The sequence below is a fragment of the Bufo bufo genome, chromosome 6 (assembly GCF_905171765.1).
Source record: "Bufo bufo chromosome 6, aBufBuf1.1, whole genome shotgun sequence".
Classification (NCBI taxonomy): Eukaryota; Metazoa; Chordata; class Amphibia; order Anura; family Bufonidae; genus Bufo; species Bufo bufo.
Window position 1 is genome coordinate 359,646,242 of NC_053394.1, and position 16,844 is coordinate 359,663,085.

Sequence of the window (16,844 nt, forward strand, 5' to 3'; positions counted from 1 at the left end):
CTTCCATTGGTGGAGTAGTTGCACAACCAGTAGTACTTGCACTACCAGTGGACCCAGTACATCTTGTCGGGTTCCCCTCTTTCCGTAGGTGGAGTAATTCCACTACCACTGGAAACTGTCCATCCTATTGCAATATCCGTCTTTCTCAGGTGGAGTAATGGCTTGAACATTGACTACTGCGTCTACTCTCACTTCTTCCTTGTCGCATTGCATCCCGTTCCATGGGAGGCCTATTTGCTAGACACGGTACCTACAATCGCCTTATCCCCCTTCATAGGTGGTCTTTTGGCACTACTGGATACTGTGACTACTTAACTCTATCCCCTTCCTCAGGTAGTGATTGTATGGATTGATGTCGGGCGCCTACGTGGCAGCCTCTGTCTTCCAGGTACGCCTATGGCTTACTGATGGGGTGTCTGGCTCTCATGCAGTATCCTAGGGTTTGAAACCCACTAATGAACAAGATATAAAAGTCCTTGGAATTTTGTAACTGGATGTTGGCACACCACATACCTTTACTCGTGCCTTGAGTCCCTGTGAGGAGCATTCTCATTTTGTTGATTGTTATTGGCACACTGAGTGTCCACACTCCTTCAGTAGCTGGAACATCTGCACTGATTGCCAGTTTTTCTTCCTTCTCAGGTGGAGTATTGCGCTAGCACCAGTTCATGGTGGCTACTGCTGTTTGACCTCATTTGCTGGTGGAGTCTCTCCTCTGGCTCTAGAGGCCATAGTTACTGGTATGCCCCCCCCCCCCCCCCCCCTATAAGGCAGTCTTTGCGCTCATAGACATTATGGCTACTCCTGTTAGTGGCTACTACTGTGTGACCCCTTCCCAGGGGGAGTGTTTGCGTTCATCCTTCAAATGGCGACAGTCACTGCGTTCTGGCTTACATGACGCATTGGCGGGGGGCACTGCATCTATAGTTTTTACCACATCCCCTTCCTCCATGTGGAATATCGGCCCTAGAATTTTGTGCAGTATCTACAAAGCATTCCTCCTTCTAGGGGTGCAACCTTCACGCGAGTTGTAGTTGTGCCTACATTTCCTTCTCCCACAGGTGGCACTGTGCTCATGTTCTGCCATCACTGAGTGCGATAGATGCACCAGGCATTGTATGTATGGTGTTCCTGATGCGCTGGCTAACAGGTACATTTATTCCTTATGGCGCTAGTCAACTGCCATACCATGGCATGCTGCAGCTTATGGGTTTGCTCACTTCTAAAGGGCATTAGTATGGTTTTCTGTACCTGGTATAACCTACCGATTTCTATAGCGCTGGCTTAGCGCCTTGTTCCCTTTACATGTAGTGCATTGCCTCTGCTACAGGGACAGCATCAGCGTTACCTCCTTGTGGAGTTTGGGTATGCACTTATTCAGTTTGCATATGTGAGTTGTCTGCATTGCTCCTCCACCCGGGTAGAGCGGTCGTACTGTCCTTGTTGTCACCCCTAAGTGCTGGTTCTCTACTAAGCCGCACCAGCCTCTTCTACTCCTCCCCTTCCGCAGGGCGAGTAATTGCACTTCACCCAGATACTGTTTCTGCCTGCTCGGCCAGTTTCTATAGCCATTGGGTTCTTGTATGCCCCCTTTTTGCTGTGGAGTGTCTGCTCGGGTGGTATTGGTTCTGTTACCATTTTTTTTCTGGGACTTTGTGGCATTCGGCATCCACATTCCTTTCTGGCGCAGTATTTATACCATCTCTGGTTCTTGTCTGGTTGTTTTGTGCATTCCTCTGATAACCCCACTCTCTTCTTCTTTAGGCGACGTTGTTCTGCAGTGGCGGTCGATAGTGTCGGATGGGTTTACACAACCTTCATATTTTTGTCCCTTTGGCCTAGGTGTTTTTTTCTTCAGCTGCTGGTTAGGTCTGCCAGTTCAGGCAGCCTTCACTGTAGAATCACACAGCTTCTCTCCTCTCTTGTTATGGAATTTAAGGTTCTCTACGTGCCTCTGCTTACTACATTGTCATTCTCCTTGGGGAACACTCTTATGAAGCAAACCCCTTGGCCGTAGGTCTAAAGGGGACGTTTTTGATCCCGGAGGACACTATTTTCCTACCAGGTTACTCCCAAATTTTTTTGTGGGTTTTGGGTCGGTTCCACTGCCTTGTTCCCATTGGGTTTCTTTACTTCCTCAATAATTTTTTCTTGTAGGCCATTGTCATGCCTGACATCCAGGTTCTCTAGCCCTGACTTGTTCGCCATGGTTCCACTGGAGTGTTCTTCTCTTCTGCAGCCTGGTATGGAGTTGGGGTTTTTGACTTCTGGCACCCCTACTTCTTCCCCCATGGGGGCCAAGCTTGTCACATCTGCAGTTCTCTGGCCCTTGATATCCAGACGCCATTTTTCCTTCTCAGGCCATGTGACTGTTGATGACTCTAGTTTTTTTTTTCTGGGGTTCTGATCCTTTGGTATCACCTTCCTTAGAAGTCTTCTGGGCTGCGGCTATGTTTCTCTCTCCTGTATCTTCCGCAGTCGCTCCGTTTGTTCTGGTGATTGACTTGCCTTCATTCTTGTCCATCTTGTGGATATTCTGTGTGCTCTCCACTTCTTCTGAAGTCTCCTAAGTCGTGACTTATATTCTCTGGGCTGTTCTTTCTTCTGCCCAGCCAGAGCCTCTGTGTATTCAGCCGCTCTCAGGCTGCCCTTTCTGGGAATGGTTTTTTCTGTCTCTTTTAAGGGTTCTTGGGGTGTCCTTTCCCTGCATTTCTGAGCAGGGCCTTATGACCAGCCTTGGATTCATTCTGTTTTTGTTCCCTCCCCTTGGTTTTGGCTAAAATCCCTGATGGAACTCACTGACCGAACACTGACTGTGTGAATAAAGCCTTAGTTGGATTAGTTTTGCCCCAGTGAGTGAAAACTTTGTACACCTCTACAGTGACCAGTCCCTTTATAACAATACAACCAATAGAAATGACAACTGGAGAACAAACAAGACGAAGGCTTTATTAAACATGCTAAAGTTAAACCAACAGTCACACTTTAGATTTGTACTTGGTGACATGTTCACACAACAAACATTACAGTACTTTTCAGTCTTACAACGGTTGGACTTCCAGAATTCACAGTCGGGAGCCTTGAGAAGACTTGGAGACGTCCATCTGCTTGATCCTCTACAGTAGAATTGTCCGGATAAAAATGAGTTTGCAAAATACAAGATTGCATTTCCTTTTCCTAAAAGACGACCTCAATGTTTTATTCCTTTATGGCACAGCACAGGGGGACTGGTTTCTCTCTTGAGAAATGGGTGTTGAAACAAATGTGACAGATGTCTCCTGGTCTCTAAATTGCCTTCATAAAATAAACTTCTAGGTCCCAAGGAAGAAAATACACTACTTACAAAGGAGTTTAAATCTGCATTTGTGACCTCACCCTGATACATTTCTTATATGGAGTGTTGACTACCACTGAATTTTGGTCAGTGCTTTATCGGTCTTTAACATAGAACAGAAGCAGTCTCCCCAGATATGAGACAGGTGGAGTGGTGAACATTATCTTAAGACATTGGGGGTTTACTATTGGTCTACACCAGTTTTCTGGCGTAGAAAAGTTGCAAATTTTGTCACAAGTGGCAGTTTGTGACTTTTTAGCTTTTTCCAACACCCTCGCCACTTTTCCAAAAAGTGAGCGGGACCTCCATACCCTGTCTCATTTAACATGTGCTCCAGAAATCTGCTGCACATTACACAAGGGATCTACGCCAGCTCCTGCCTACAGTAGATTCCAGTTTCTGGTGCAGATACAGCAGAAAAATGCAACAAATTTATTAACAGGCATGCGTCTCTTAATAAATCTGTCAGATCTCCTTCCAGCGGAGTTTTTAGTTTTAACGCTGGCCTCTTTATCTTAGGTATCACCTATGAAAAAGACAAGGCACAGTAGCACAACTTAAAATATAATTATATTTATTGAAGTCTCAATTAAAATACATAAATTGCATAAAATCAAGGGAGAGAAAATACACTGAAATTATTCCAAGTGTGGTAGGTATATGTCTATTGCTATTGTTACTCAGTTATACAATTCATGATACTTCTTCGACCAGTGTTCTATGCAATCCTTTGGTTTTTCACCATGGTTATTGATTCTTTATGTATGTGCCACTTGCTGTAGCACATTTTTTTTCTATATGCAATAGCGGTTAGATGGTATGCATTTTTGCACAATTACTGCATGCACTTAGTATTTTTACTATGACTTTCTAGCCCCATGACTCACTATAATGTACTATAATGGTAATTCTTGCGCAGTCATTTTATTTGATACCTGTACCACCTTGATGTTTGTCATTTCAGTGCATGTACTTCCCCTTGATTTTATGTATTTTAATTGAGAATTCAATAAATATATCTTGAGTTGTAGCAGCGTGCCTTGTTTCTTTGATAGGTGATATATACATTCAAGTCATTCTTATAAGTTTAATAAGAGCTTAGCTATAATGAGGGTTTATGAGTTCAGGAGATCAGAGATAAGGCTTCACATGAGCTGACGGAACTTAGGAGGGACAGTCTAGAAACAGACTGATTTATTTTAACTACATGTACTACATAAACTTCTGAAAATTTTTCAATAAAGACCAAATGAAAAAAATTATTTTTAGCCCAAAATGAGTAAAATGCAATCGTAAAAAAAAGTTGCCCCGAAGGTGTCCCTAACCTTTAAAGAAACCGTTTCAGGACTTAAAGGAACACTTTAAGCTAAAGCCAATCTTTAGCTCGTTTCTATGGCTGTTCATGTCGTATGTTTTTGAAGATGTACTATGAGCTGACTATTAAAGTAGGAGAGGTGGATCTAAATTTGATTTTGACATTTAATGATGCAGACTTGTTTCTATAATAAATAAGCATAATACTGTATACAGAAATAACAGGTCCATCTGAAAGTCTGGTCCCAAGTCTCTAGATAAGGTTTATACTGGGTGTCAGTGTAATGACGAGAGCAGCAAGAAGAGCCCTAATGGGTGATGAGAGTAAAGTGCTGAGAGGGTCCCTGTTACTTGCTGCCTCCGAGTCTAGTTATTCCACTGCCAGTGCCTATGGGTTCTGTAAACCACCTGAACTCAGAAGCAAGGTCACCGCACATTCAGTATCACAGTCTGAATTAGAAAATAGAAATCTCGGGTCATAGTTTTCCCCATTGATCAGTGTCCGGGAACTGGTCCACTTCCCCCACCTCAGTGCTGGATTCCTCTCCGAGTGCAAAGGACAGTTTATACCTAAGCCGCACTTTATCCTGCAGGAAGACATACAAGATGAAAGGTTTATATCTGACCAGTGTCCTTCACATACAAAATGAAAGGTTTATATCTGACCACAGTGTCCTCCACATACAAGATGAAAGGTTTATATCTGACCAGTGTCCTTCACATAGAAGATGAAAGGTTTCTATCTGACCACAGTGTCCTTCACATAGAAGATAAAAGGTTTCTATCTGACCACAGTGTCCTCCACATACACGATGGAAGGTTTCTATCTGACCACAGTGTCCTCCACATACACAATGAAAGGTTTCTATCTGACCACAGTGTCCTCCACACACAAGATGAAAGGTTTATATCTGACCAGTGTCCTTCACATAGAAGATGAAAGGTTTCTATCTGACCACAGTGTCCTTCACATAGAAGATAAAAGGTTTCTATCTGACCACAGTGTCCTCCACATACACGATGGAAGGTTTCTATCTGACCACAGTGTCCTCCACACACACAATGAAAGGTTTCTATCTGACCACAGTGTCCTCCACACACAAGATGAAAGGTTTATATCTGACCAGTGTCCTTCACAGTCATCAGAATTCTGGACATGTCTTCACAATGTTGCAGCTTCTTCACTGACATGTACGAGTGGCACATAAATGAGATGCAGTACCAGGCATGGGACACTTATGCCTATGCTGCATTTGGATAAACAATGAAAGTGCCATGGTTCTTTCATTTTGATGATTGGCTGGAACTCAACCAGTCACACTACTCTTAAGGATAGGCTATCAATTAAAAAGCCATGTTTAGACTCCTATTACATACACCCTGCCTACAAACAATCGCAGGTTCACTTTGCATTGTTTGAAATAAAAATATTACAATATTATGTTATTTATGCCACTTGGGCATATGATAATGCTGAGGCCAGTCATTGCCTGCAGCGGCGCAAGTAACCCCATCTGAAGCCTGGCTGCAAAAAGCCTGGGACCAGATCTCCAAATGCACACAGGACTGGATAGACAGAGACCAAGTGAGTTTGATTCCTGTATTAGGTCAAACATGGTAGGGCTAACAAAAAATCGAGGGAATCCTGGAAAACCCCTTAAGGAGTTAAATCCACAAATCCTAAGGGACCTTGTTCCGTATATAAGTACAAAACAATGGACTCTATTGGACACAGGTGGAGGAGTGCGACATCTATTGTCTGCCACTTACAAGGCTGCTTTAACACCTCTCTCAAGGCAGTTTAATCACACCTTATAGCTTCAGTCATGCAATCAACATCTTACCTCATGTTGATTATGATAAACAGATTATGCTGACTAAAGCATGAGTTACCAGTATTTAATACTGGAGATTTCTTGTACAAGTCGCTCTAATTGTGAAAGCCAGTCAGATGATTAGCAAAATGTCTTCAAGTGAAAATACAAGGAGTCCAGTTGTTCTGACTTATTACTAATGATATAATTGACACTTATGTACCTCCTTTTGATAACTGTAAAGCCTCATTGACACAAGTATTCTGCATTATATTTTTCTGTGCTTAGGATCCACTCCTGGTTTTGTCTTAATTTTTTATATTTTTTTCCCATCACATTATACACTGTTCATTTCGAGGGGTTACGACCACCCTGTGAACCAGCAGCGGTGGTCATGCTTGCACACTACAGGAAAAAGTGCCAGCCTCTCTTTTGGCCAGGAAAGTGAAAGTGTACATAGGCACACGTGCAGCAGCTCCCAGTGACCATAACCCCGGGAAACGAGCCGTGTATAATGTGATGGAAAAATGAATCCAGCCAGCAAAGGAGGCAATATGGACACTCACAATACATTAGTAATTGTCTTGTAGAAAGTTTGTCTACATGATAAATACATAATGAGAACCCCTTCAAGAAAAGAATGAAAAACTAGAATTTTGTACTTACCGTAAAATCTGTTTCTCTTCCGTTCATTGGGGGACACAGGCATTGACCATGGGTATAGCTGTTTCCGCTAGAAGGCGGACCCTGCTAGAAGGCGGACCCTAAGCACACAAAGTATAAGCTCCTCCCTCTTCAGCTATATCCCTTCGTGCAGGGACCAAGCTAATCAGTTTACTGCAAAAGCAGTAGGAGAAGCCATACATAAGCAAATCACATTATGTGCAAACCCAAAATCACACAGGCTCGAAAAGGCCCATAAACAAAAAACTGGGTGTGAGCCGTGTCCCCCAATGAACAGAATAGAGAAAGATTTTACGGTAAGTACAAAAATCTAGTTTTCTCATCCGTCTCATTGGGGGCACACAGGCATTGACCATGTGACATTCCAGAGCAGTCCCTGGTGGGCTTAACTTTAACCCCCCTGCCAATCAGAGAACCTATGTCTGCAAAACTCTACACCCCAAAGAAGCGTCAGAAGATGCAAAGGTGTGCACCCTGTAAAACTTAGAAAAAATATGCAAAGGCGACCAGATCGCCGCCCTGCACACCTGAAGGGCCGAAGCCCCGTGATGCACTTCCCAAAAGGCCCCCACTGCCCGAGCCGAATGAGCAGTCACCCGATCCTTAACACGGTACGCTTCCACAATAGCCAAACAAATCCATCGGGAAATGGAGGTCTTTGACGCTGCCAGCCCTTGTCTCGGCCCCTCTGGAATTACGAACAGGGAATCCGTCCGCCTGAAAGTAAAGTTTGTGACAGGATTTGAACTCACAGGTTCTGCATAATAGCCCAGAACTTTAACCACTACACTATATAGCTGCATGCACCAGATCCAGAGTATGGAGCGACTGTTCTCGAGGATGAGACAGGTCCGGACAAAATTAAGGAAGAATAACCTCCTCATTTAGATCGAATGTCAACACCACCTTCGGCAAGAAGGACTGCACAGGGCAAAGGATCACCTTATCCTGATGGAGGATCAGGAAAGGCGAACGACATGACAGAGCCACGAGTTCCAACACTCTGCGGATAGAAGTAATTGCAACCAAAAAAGCTACCTTATAAGAAAGGAAGCACAGCGACACCTGCTGCAAAGGCTGAAACGGAGTAGATTGCAGAACGTTGAGCACTAGATCCCAAGGATCCAATGGAGGACGGAAGGGGGGCGCAGCATGCGCAACCCCCTGCGGAAAAATCCGAACCTCCGAAAGCAAAGCTAAATTTTGCTGAAAAAGAATGGAGAGAGCAGACACTTGCCCTTTGAGGGAGCTGAGAGCCAGCCCCAAGTCCATGCCCGACTGCAGGAAAGCCAAAAGTCGCGGCAAAGAAAAAAGAACGGGAAACAGCTGTCTCCGCTTGCAGTAGGACTTCCAAGTCCGGTGGTTGATTCTGGACGACGACGACTTCCTGGCACGAATCATAGTCTGGGCCACTGCATCTGAAAAACCCAGAGCCTTCAGTACGGCGTCTTCAACCACCATGCCGTTAAATGTAGCGACCCTTGTGGCACGAATTTAGTAAAGGAAGGATGGGAGAATTTATCAAGCCGGGCCGCACCACGTCCCTACAGGACATTTTTAATAAACTACAGTTAGGATGTCCGACCCCCATTCAATGTTTGGACTTTACACACACATGTAATAGATTATGGAAAACAATATCTATGCCGTTGCCAGACGCGTCTTGGGTAGAAAACTTAACGTTGTTACCTGCTCCTCCAAAAAAGGCACTCTCTGTGGTTTACACGAACATGTTTAACGCGCAAAGTGTCTCTAAACCACATTATCTGTTACAATGGGAGAAAGAACTGGGAAAGAGTTTTACTGAGGCGGAATCAAACTATATTTTATCTAACGCTAATGGCTTTTCTAGGTGTATAGATGGTATAAAACCCCCCTTTTATTTTCACTCAATTGGTGTCTCACCCACTGATAGGTGCTGGAGGTGTCTAAAAGAGAAAGGCTCTATGCTCCATATTTGGTGGACGTGCCCTCCGATTTCAAAATTTTTGAAAGATGTTGAAAAATCCATAAATGCCATCTGTTCGCTGTCTATCACCCTTACCCCAGTACTAATACTTCTATGGCTGCCGCTTCAGACCTTTACGCCTTTCAAGCCGGACCTACCTACTCATATGACAGCAGCAGCTAAAATCCTCATCCCTACTAAATGGAGAGATACCTCACCTTCTACTTTGGAAATGTGGGTAGACAGGATGCAACAGTTAAACAGAATGGAGGAATTGGCAGCATGGGAAAATAAGAATAGATTGGGATACCTTAAAGTTTGGCTTCCATGGAGAGAATCCCAAAAACGTTCAGGAGAACAAGAAGTAGACACATAGCGGTTCAAGTGATAGGCGCGGGGTATAGAGGTGTTCCATAGGAGATGGGATCCAGGGATTAGATTTAGGCCACACAAATCATATGTAGGACACTAATTGTTTATCCGCCTGTCCAGGGCCGGCCTTTGGGGTGTGCGGGCTGTGCGGCCGCACAGGGCGCCATAGCAACAGGGGCTCTGGGCGGCCGACAGCTCGCAATGTAATATGCGGCAGGCGAGGCGGCACTTGTGTTCTCCCTCGGGGCGCCCCCTCCATCTCCCCCTCCCCTGTCTGACCTGCCTGCTGCCCTCGCCGCTGCCAATAAGAAGAGAGACGGGAGGAGGAGGGGAGGGGCTGTGGCCACTGCGCCACCAATGAAGATAACTGACCTGAAATACAAATACAGGAGGCGGGTGCCGGAATCAAATAGCCGGCACCCGACCTCTATAACAGGGAGCTGCGATCAGCGGCAGTTGAGTTAACCCTTCAGGTGCGGTACCTGAGGGGTTAACTGCCGCTGATCGCAGCTCCCTTTCACAGAGGTCGGGTGCCGGCTATTTGATTCCGGCACCCGCCTCCTGTATTTGTATAAGAAACGTTGGTGGCACAGTGCGCCCCCCCCTAGTATAAGAAAGTTGGTGGCACAGTGCGCCCCCCCTAGTATAAGAAACGTTGGTGGCACAGTGCGCCCCCCCTCCCCAGTATAAGAAACGTTGGTGGCACAGTGCGCCTCCCCCCCCCCCCTAGTATAAGAAACATTGGTGGCTCAGTGGGAAGTGCCAATGAGGGTTAAAAAATAATAAAAAAAATTAACTCACCTCCTCCAGTTGATCGCGTAGCTGGCAGTCTCCTGTACTTTCTTCAGGACCTGTGGTGACGTCACTGAGCTCATCACATGATCCATTACCATGGTAATGTATCATGTGATGAGCACAGTGATGTCACCACAGGTCCTTTGACAGGTAATGAAGAAAGAACAGAAGACGATCAATTGGAGGAGGTGAGTTAATTATTTTTTTAACCCTCATTGGCACTGCCCACTGCGCCACCAATGTTTATTATATTGAGGGGGGGCGCACTGCACCACCAATGTTTATTATATTGAGGGGGGGCGCACTGCGCCACCAATGTTTATTATACTGGGGTGTTGGGGGGGCGCACTGCACCACCAATGTTTATTATATTGAGGGGGGGCGCACTGCGCCACCAATGTTTATTATACTGGGGTGTTGGGGGGGCGCACTGCACCACCAATGTTTATTATATTGAGGGGGGGCGCACTGCGCCACCAATGTTTATTATACTGGGGTGTTGGGGGGGCGCACTGCGCCACCAATGTTTATTATACTGGGGTGTTGGGAGGTCGCACTGCGCCACCAATGTTTATTTTATTGAGGGGGGGCGCCCTGCGCCACCAATGTTTATTATACTGGGGTGTTGGGGGGGCGCACTGAGCCACCACTGTTTATTATACAGGGGTGTTGAGGGGGGGCGCACTGCGCCACCAATGTTTATTATATTGGGGGGGCACACTGCGCCACCAATGTTTATTTTATTGAGGGGGGGCGCCCTGCGCCACCAATGTTTATTATACTGGGGTGTTGGGGGGGGCGCACTGAGCCACCACTGTTTATTATACAGGGGTGTTGGGGGGGGCGCACTGCACCACCAATGTTTATTATATTGAGGGGGGGGTGCACTGCACCACCAATGTTTATTATACTGGGGTGTTGGGGGGGCGCACTGCGCCACCAATGTTTATTATACTGGGGTGTTGGGGGGGCGCACTGAGCCACCACTGTTTATTATACAGGGGTGTTGGGGGGGGGGCGCACTGCGCCACCAATGTTTATTATATTGGGGGGGCGCACTGCGCCAATGTTTATTATATTGGGGGGGCGCACTGCGCACAATGACGGGTTAGGGAAATTTCACAGCAGAGTGCGCATGCGCTGGGAGCCTCGCCGGCGGTTAGGGTAGGGAAAAATTATGGGCCAGTGCACAGGTGCGGTGATCGGATGGATGTTCTCAGCTGGACACCGGCCGACACTGCGCATGCGCTGGGAGCCTCACCAGCGGTTAGGGTAGGGAAAAAGCACTGGCCCGTACGTAATTTTTCCCTTCCCTAACCACTGGCGAGGCTCCTGGCGCAGTGTTGGCCGGTGTCCAGCTGAGAACATCCATCTGATCACTGCGCCTGCGCACTGGCCCATAGTTTTTTCCTATCCTAACCGCCGGCGAGGCTCCTGGCGCATGCGCACTCTGCTGTGAAACTTCCCTAACCTGATGTTGTGCGCCTGCGCGGCGCTGCACACCTCCTCACGTCATGTCCGGTGCGACCGGAAGTGACGAAGGTAGGGAAATCTCACGAAGTAGGGAAGTATAACATTACACCGGCCTTTGGGGTGTGTGGGCTGGTAACTACTTGGTTGGATAGTCAGCCAGCCTATGCCATGATGCCAGCAGCAAGCAGTGTTTTTTTTTTTTTTGGGGGGGGGGCGCCACAAGGTTAGCTCGCACAGGGCGCCTGAACACCTAAGGCCGGCCCTGCGCCTGTCAATAGCAAAACTTCAAAATCTAGAGATTTAAATATAGACTCCAATTTTGTTTTCCTTTTATTTCTTATCATTTATATTGGTTCACAACCGATGTTTGTTTCCCTTTGTTTTTGGAATACAGCACTCAAGACGTGTTAAACACTCTTCCTGAAATGCATCATACTCAATATTCATATGTCTGAATGTATGCACACTGTACATCTCATGTATCGTAAAATTATGCTGCATTTCCTTTATTACAATAAAAAGAGAATACAGAAAAAAAAAAATGTAGCGACCCTAAATTCGGGTGTAAGATTGGCCCCTGCGACAGCAAGTCCTCCCGAAGAGGAAGACGCCAAGGTTCATCGGCGAGAAGTGCAACTAGGGATGCGTGCCACACCCTGCGTGGCCACGAGAATGACGGGCAGTCCCTCGGACCTGATCTTCCTGAGAAGCCGCGGAAGAGGCGGGGACACGTAAGGAAACGTGAAACGACTCCACAGGATCACCAGTGCATCGCATGCCAGGGCCCTGGGGTCCCTGGACCGTGCGACGAAGTCCTCGAATTTGTTGTTGAAGCGTGAGGCCATGAGAGCCACATCCGGCTGACTGCACCTCTCGCAGATATCCTAAAAGACCTGCGGGTGAAGAGCCCACTCGCAGGGATCAAGACGCTCCCGGCTGAGAAAGTCAGCGATCCAGTTGTCTATGCCTGGAATGTGAATCGTCAACAGTGCCGAAACATGTTTCTGCGCCCAGCTGAGAATCAGCGCCGTCTCCTCCATAACTGTCAGGATCCGGGTGCCGCCCTGGTGATTGATGTATGCCACCACCGTGGAGTTGTCGAACTGCACCCGCACCGGACAACCCCTGAGATGGTCGGCCCAGTGTTGCAGAGAGAGCCGAATTGCCCTCAACTCCAGAACATTGATTGGAAGGGAGCGCTCCTCACATGACCATACCCCCTGGACCGAGAGTTTTTGCAACACTCCCCCCTCCAACCGCTGAGGCTTGTGTCAGTTGTTCACACCTCCAACGCAGAGGAAGAAACGAACGCTCCGATGTCAACATCGTAGAGGCCATCCACCATCTGAGGGCCGGGCGCACTGGGGCAAGGAGACACATTGGTCGATCCAAGGAGAGTCTGTGGAGCGACCCCAGCTGGACAGAATGGCTCGCTGAAGCGCTCTGGTATGGAACTGAGCATAGGGAACTGCTTCGAAGGCAGAAACCATGTGCCCCAGAGCCCACATGTGGCAACGAATGGGAACCGGAGCTGGCCGCAACAATGAGCGAATCTGAAGATGGAGAGCGGATAGTTTTTCCGGAGGCAAGAACACCTTGGCCTGACAAGTGTCCAGTACCATGCCCAGATAAGTCAATCGCTGCGATGGATAAAGACAAGACTTCTGTCTGTTCACGATCCATCCGAAGCGCTCCAGGGTTTCCAGGACTATGCTCAGGCTGTCTGACGTCCCTTGGAACGACGGACCCTTCACCAGGATGTCGTCTAAGTAAGGCATCGCCACGATCCACCTGGCATGGAGCAGGGCCATGACTGCCGCCAGAACCTTCTTAAAGACCCTGGAAGCCGTGGCCAGGCCGAACGGGAGGGCTACAAATTGGTAGTAAAATGGACCCACTGCGAACCGGAGAAACCTCTGATGACTGACGCATATGGGCACGTGAAGATAAGCGTCCTTGATGTCTATCGAGGACAGGTACTCCCCCAGTTCCATGGACGCAATGACCTCAGTGACTGAGGAAACGGTTGAGCACCTTGAGGTCTAGAACGGGACGGACTGTCCCCTCTTTTTTGGGAACCACAAAGAGATTGGAGTAAAACCCCTGAAAACGGTCTTGTGCAGGAACCGGAACAATCACACCTTGCTGCAGCAGCGTGCGAATTGCCATAAAAAAAGAATTTGCGGCTGCGGGAGATGCCGGAGGAGACGACCGAAAAAAACGGGACGGAGGAGAGGATTTGAAATCCAGTTGTAGCCCTAGTGCAATGACCTCCCTCACCCATGCATCTGAGACATGAGCCAGCCAAAAATGCCGAAACACATGAAGCCGGCCGCCCACCCAAACGGAGGGCGCCGGGAGCTGCCCGTCATGCAGCGGAGCTCTTAGGGTTAAAGGACTTGGAGCCCTGTTGACGGGAATGCGAGGAAGGCCGCGGCTTAAAGGAAGGCTTGCGCTTCTGGCCTGCGGCCGACTTATCGGACGCTCCCTTGGGGCCAGATTCCGCTTTTTTTACTTAGACCGCCTCCTGTTCTGTGGTAAATGGGTGCTCTTACCACCTGTAGCGTCCGAAACGTCTGCCGCCGGTAAAGGGGAGGGCCGTCAGGGTCCGCTTTTGAAGCATTATCTGCCGCCCAGCAGGAGAGCCATAGGGTATGGCGAATAGCCACCAATAGGGCTGATGAGCGAGCCATAAACCTGTCTGCGTCCAAATATGCTTCACAAATATATGCACTGGCATGCGAGAGCTGCAGGGCCACATCTGCAAGTTCCCCCGAGGGGACTCCCGAGTCGAAACCCTGACGTAAATTACTTGCCCACTCTCCCATAGCCTTGCTCACCCATGTAGAGGCAAACACCGGCTGCAGCGCTGTGCCCACTGCTTCAAAGGCAGATTTTGCAAACGCTTCCAGCTTCTTATCTTTGATATCAGAAAAAGAAGCCTCATTGCCATTGGCAAGGTAGTATGTTTAGCCAAGCGGGAAACTGGCGGGTCCACTAGCGTATTGGCAACATGCAATGTTTATGAGGTAAATTCCCCTCCTTGGAGAGAGAGGAATCAAACTCCTGGTGGCTGGGGAAACACTTCTGCGAATGGCGGGACTTCTTAAAAGAAACACCCGCGCTGGCAGGTGACGGAGCTGGATCCTCAACCTGCAACGTCTCAATAACTGCCGTAATTAAATTGTCCACCATGGAGAATAGTTTGGGCGACTGACCCTCCGTTGAGACAACATCCTCATCTGACCCTCTCTCCTGAGAATATGCATCTTCAGCTGAAGACACGTTGAAGTGAGACTCTCTAGTAGGAGGAGGAGAGTCCGAGGAAACGGGAGACACAGACACCCTTTGGGGGGGGATGTTCTGGCCCGTTTTGTGGGACGGCTGCGATGGGCATGCCCCATGATCTCCAGAGTCGGACCGGTCAGAGGACTGCCTCGAAGTCTTCTGCCCCCCTAGCTCCAGCCGGATCATCACCTTCGGTGTGCGGCCCCTTGGTGAGGGACACTACACCGGAACAGAAGGGACTTTCGCTGGGGGGGCCGTGGTGATGCAATTGCTGGTGGGAGACAGAGGTTTTTACGGGAACCTCTGGTTCTCCTTTTATTCCGGAGAGCGGGAACGAGCAGGGGGTTTGGGTGACCCCCGGTCTCCCGTCTTCTGCCGACAAACACCCAATATATCCACAATAGCTTTGTTGGTATTGGAGACCTCCTATACCACCCTAAACAGGGAACGCGCCCATTCTGGTTCTTCCGTAGGTTGGGCAGCGGGAAGCAATGGGTCTGGAGCCGAGCCACTTGATGGCGGCGCAGCACACAAAGCAGAGGGAGTCTGACTGAGGGAATGGAAATTTTGCGCGACATGATGCGCAGGCAAAATGACACACCAAAGGGACCGCCTACTTTGGGACCTGGGTTCAGACATAATGACACCCCTGTCACCCCAATGAGGCAAATGGGAAGGTTAGGCCCTGCCAGAAGGGACAAACAACACTTACCCAGCCTGTGTCCAAGCAGCCAACACCATCAGCGTCCCGCCAGGTGCTTTAAATCCTGGAAGTGGGCAGAGCCCACTCTCCCTCTGCCGCTGGTGTGTGGGCGGGGCAAACAAGCCCCACCCCAAAAAATGATGCAGGATCTCAGCCCCTGTCAGGCCACGCCCCCTCACTCTCAGGCCTCCCCTGCAGCAGTAGGCCGCACAGAAGCCGGGGCCTCAATTAATAATGGCCCTGGTAATTGGTAAATTGAGGCCCTAGTGGCCCTGTGGAAGCGGCGATGAGGACGACTACGCCGGACCAAGGAAGCACCACTCCTGCGACCACACTGCAGGAGCAGCCCCCTGAGCCCTGCACCAGGTACCATTTAAACATTTACCGGGCTCCCATTAGCGCCCATAGTACAGGGCAACCACATGGGGACCATCACATGGGGGGAGGAGAGGGTAGTGGAGGGGGGGCATTGTGGGCAGTCTCCTACTCACCTGTCCTAAGTCTTCTGCCCCCCCTGGCTCCAGCCGGATCACTACCTTCGGTGTGCGGCCCCTTGGTGAGGGACGCTACACCGGAAACAGGGGGGACTTTTGCTGGGGCGGCCGTGGTGATGCGATTGCTGGCGGGAGACAGAGGTTTTTACAGGGACCTCAGGTCTTCCTTTTATTCTAGAGAGCCGGAACGAGCAGGGGGTTTGGGTGACCCCCTGGTATCCCGTCTCCTGGGTGGGAGTGCAGGCAATTTTTACCCGGACTGCCTGAAGCTTGACGCTAGAAAAAAAGAGAGACAAATTTAGTAAATCAGCAGACCTGCAACGCAGGAAGGTCTGCCTCCTACAGACACTAAGCTAAAACTGATTAGCTTGGTCCCTGCAGGATGGGATATAGCTGAAGAGGGAGGAGCTTACACTTTGTGTGCTTAGGGTCGCCTCCTAGCGGCAACAGCTATACCCATGGTCAAGGCCTATGTCCCCCAATGAGACGGATGAGAAAATCTGGTTTCAGGAGGAAACCGGACAACACATGCAATCTACCTGTAATAAAGAATATATTGTTACTTACCTCACAGATCAAGCACTGCTGCTCTGGTTCTCCTGGTGCAGCGCTTTTTACTTAGCTG

At 48.6% G+C, this 16,844-nt stretch overlaps 1 protein-coding gene across 1 annotated transcript in view; it reads right to left on the reverse strand.

Annotated features, from left to right (window-relative positions):
* Nucleotides 1–2,928: 2,928 nt before the first annotated feature.
* GGA3 (golgi associated, gamma adaptin ear containing, ARF binding protein 3) overlaps nucleotides 2,929–16,844 on the reverse strand; it is a 36,080-nt gene continuing 22,164 nt past the window's right edge. Inside the window, exon 17 of the mRNA XM_040435673.1 lies at nucleotides 2,929–5,235. Within this exon, the coding sequence (XP_040291607.1) occupies nucleotides 5,125–5,235 (111 nt within the window). The 3' untranslated portion in view covers nucleotides 2,929–5,124. The remainder of the gene's footprint in view (nucleotides 5,236–16,844) is intronic.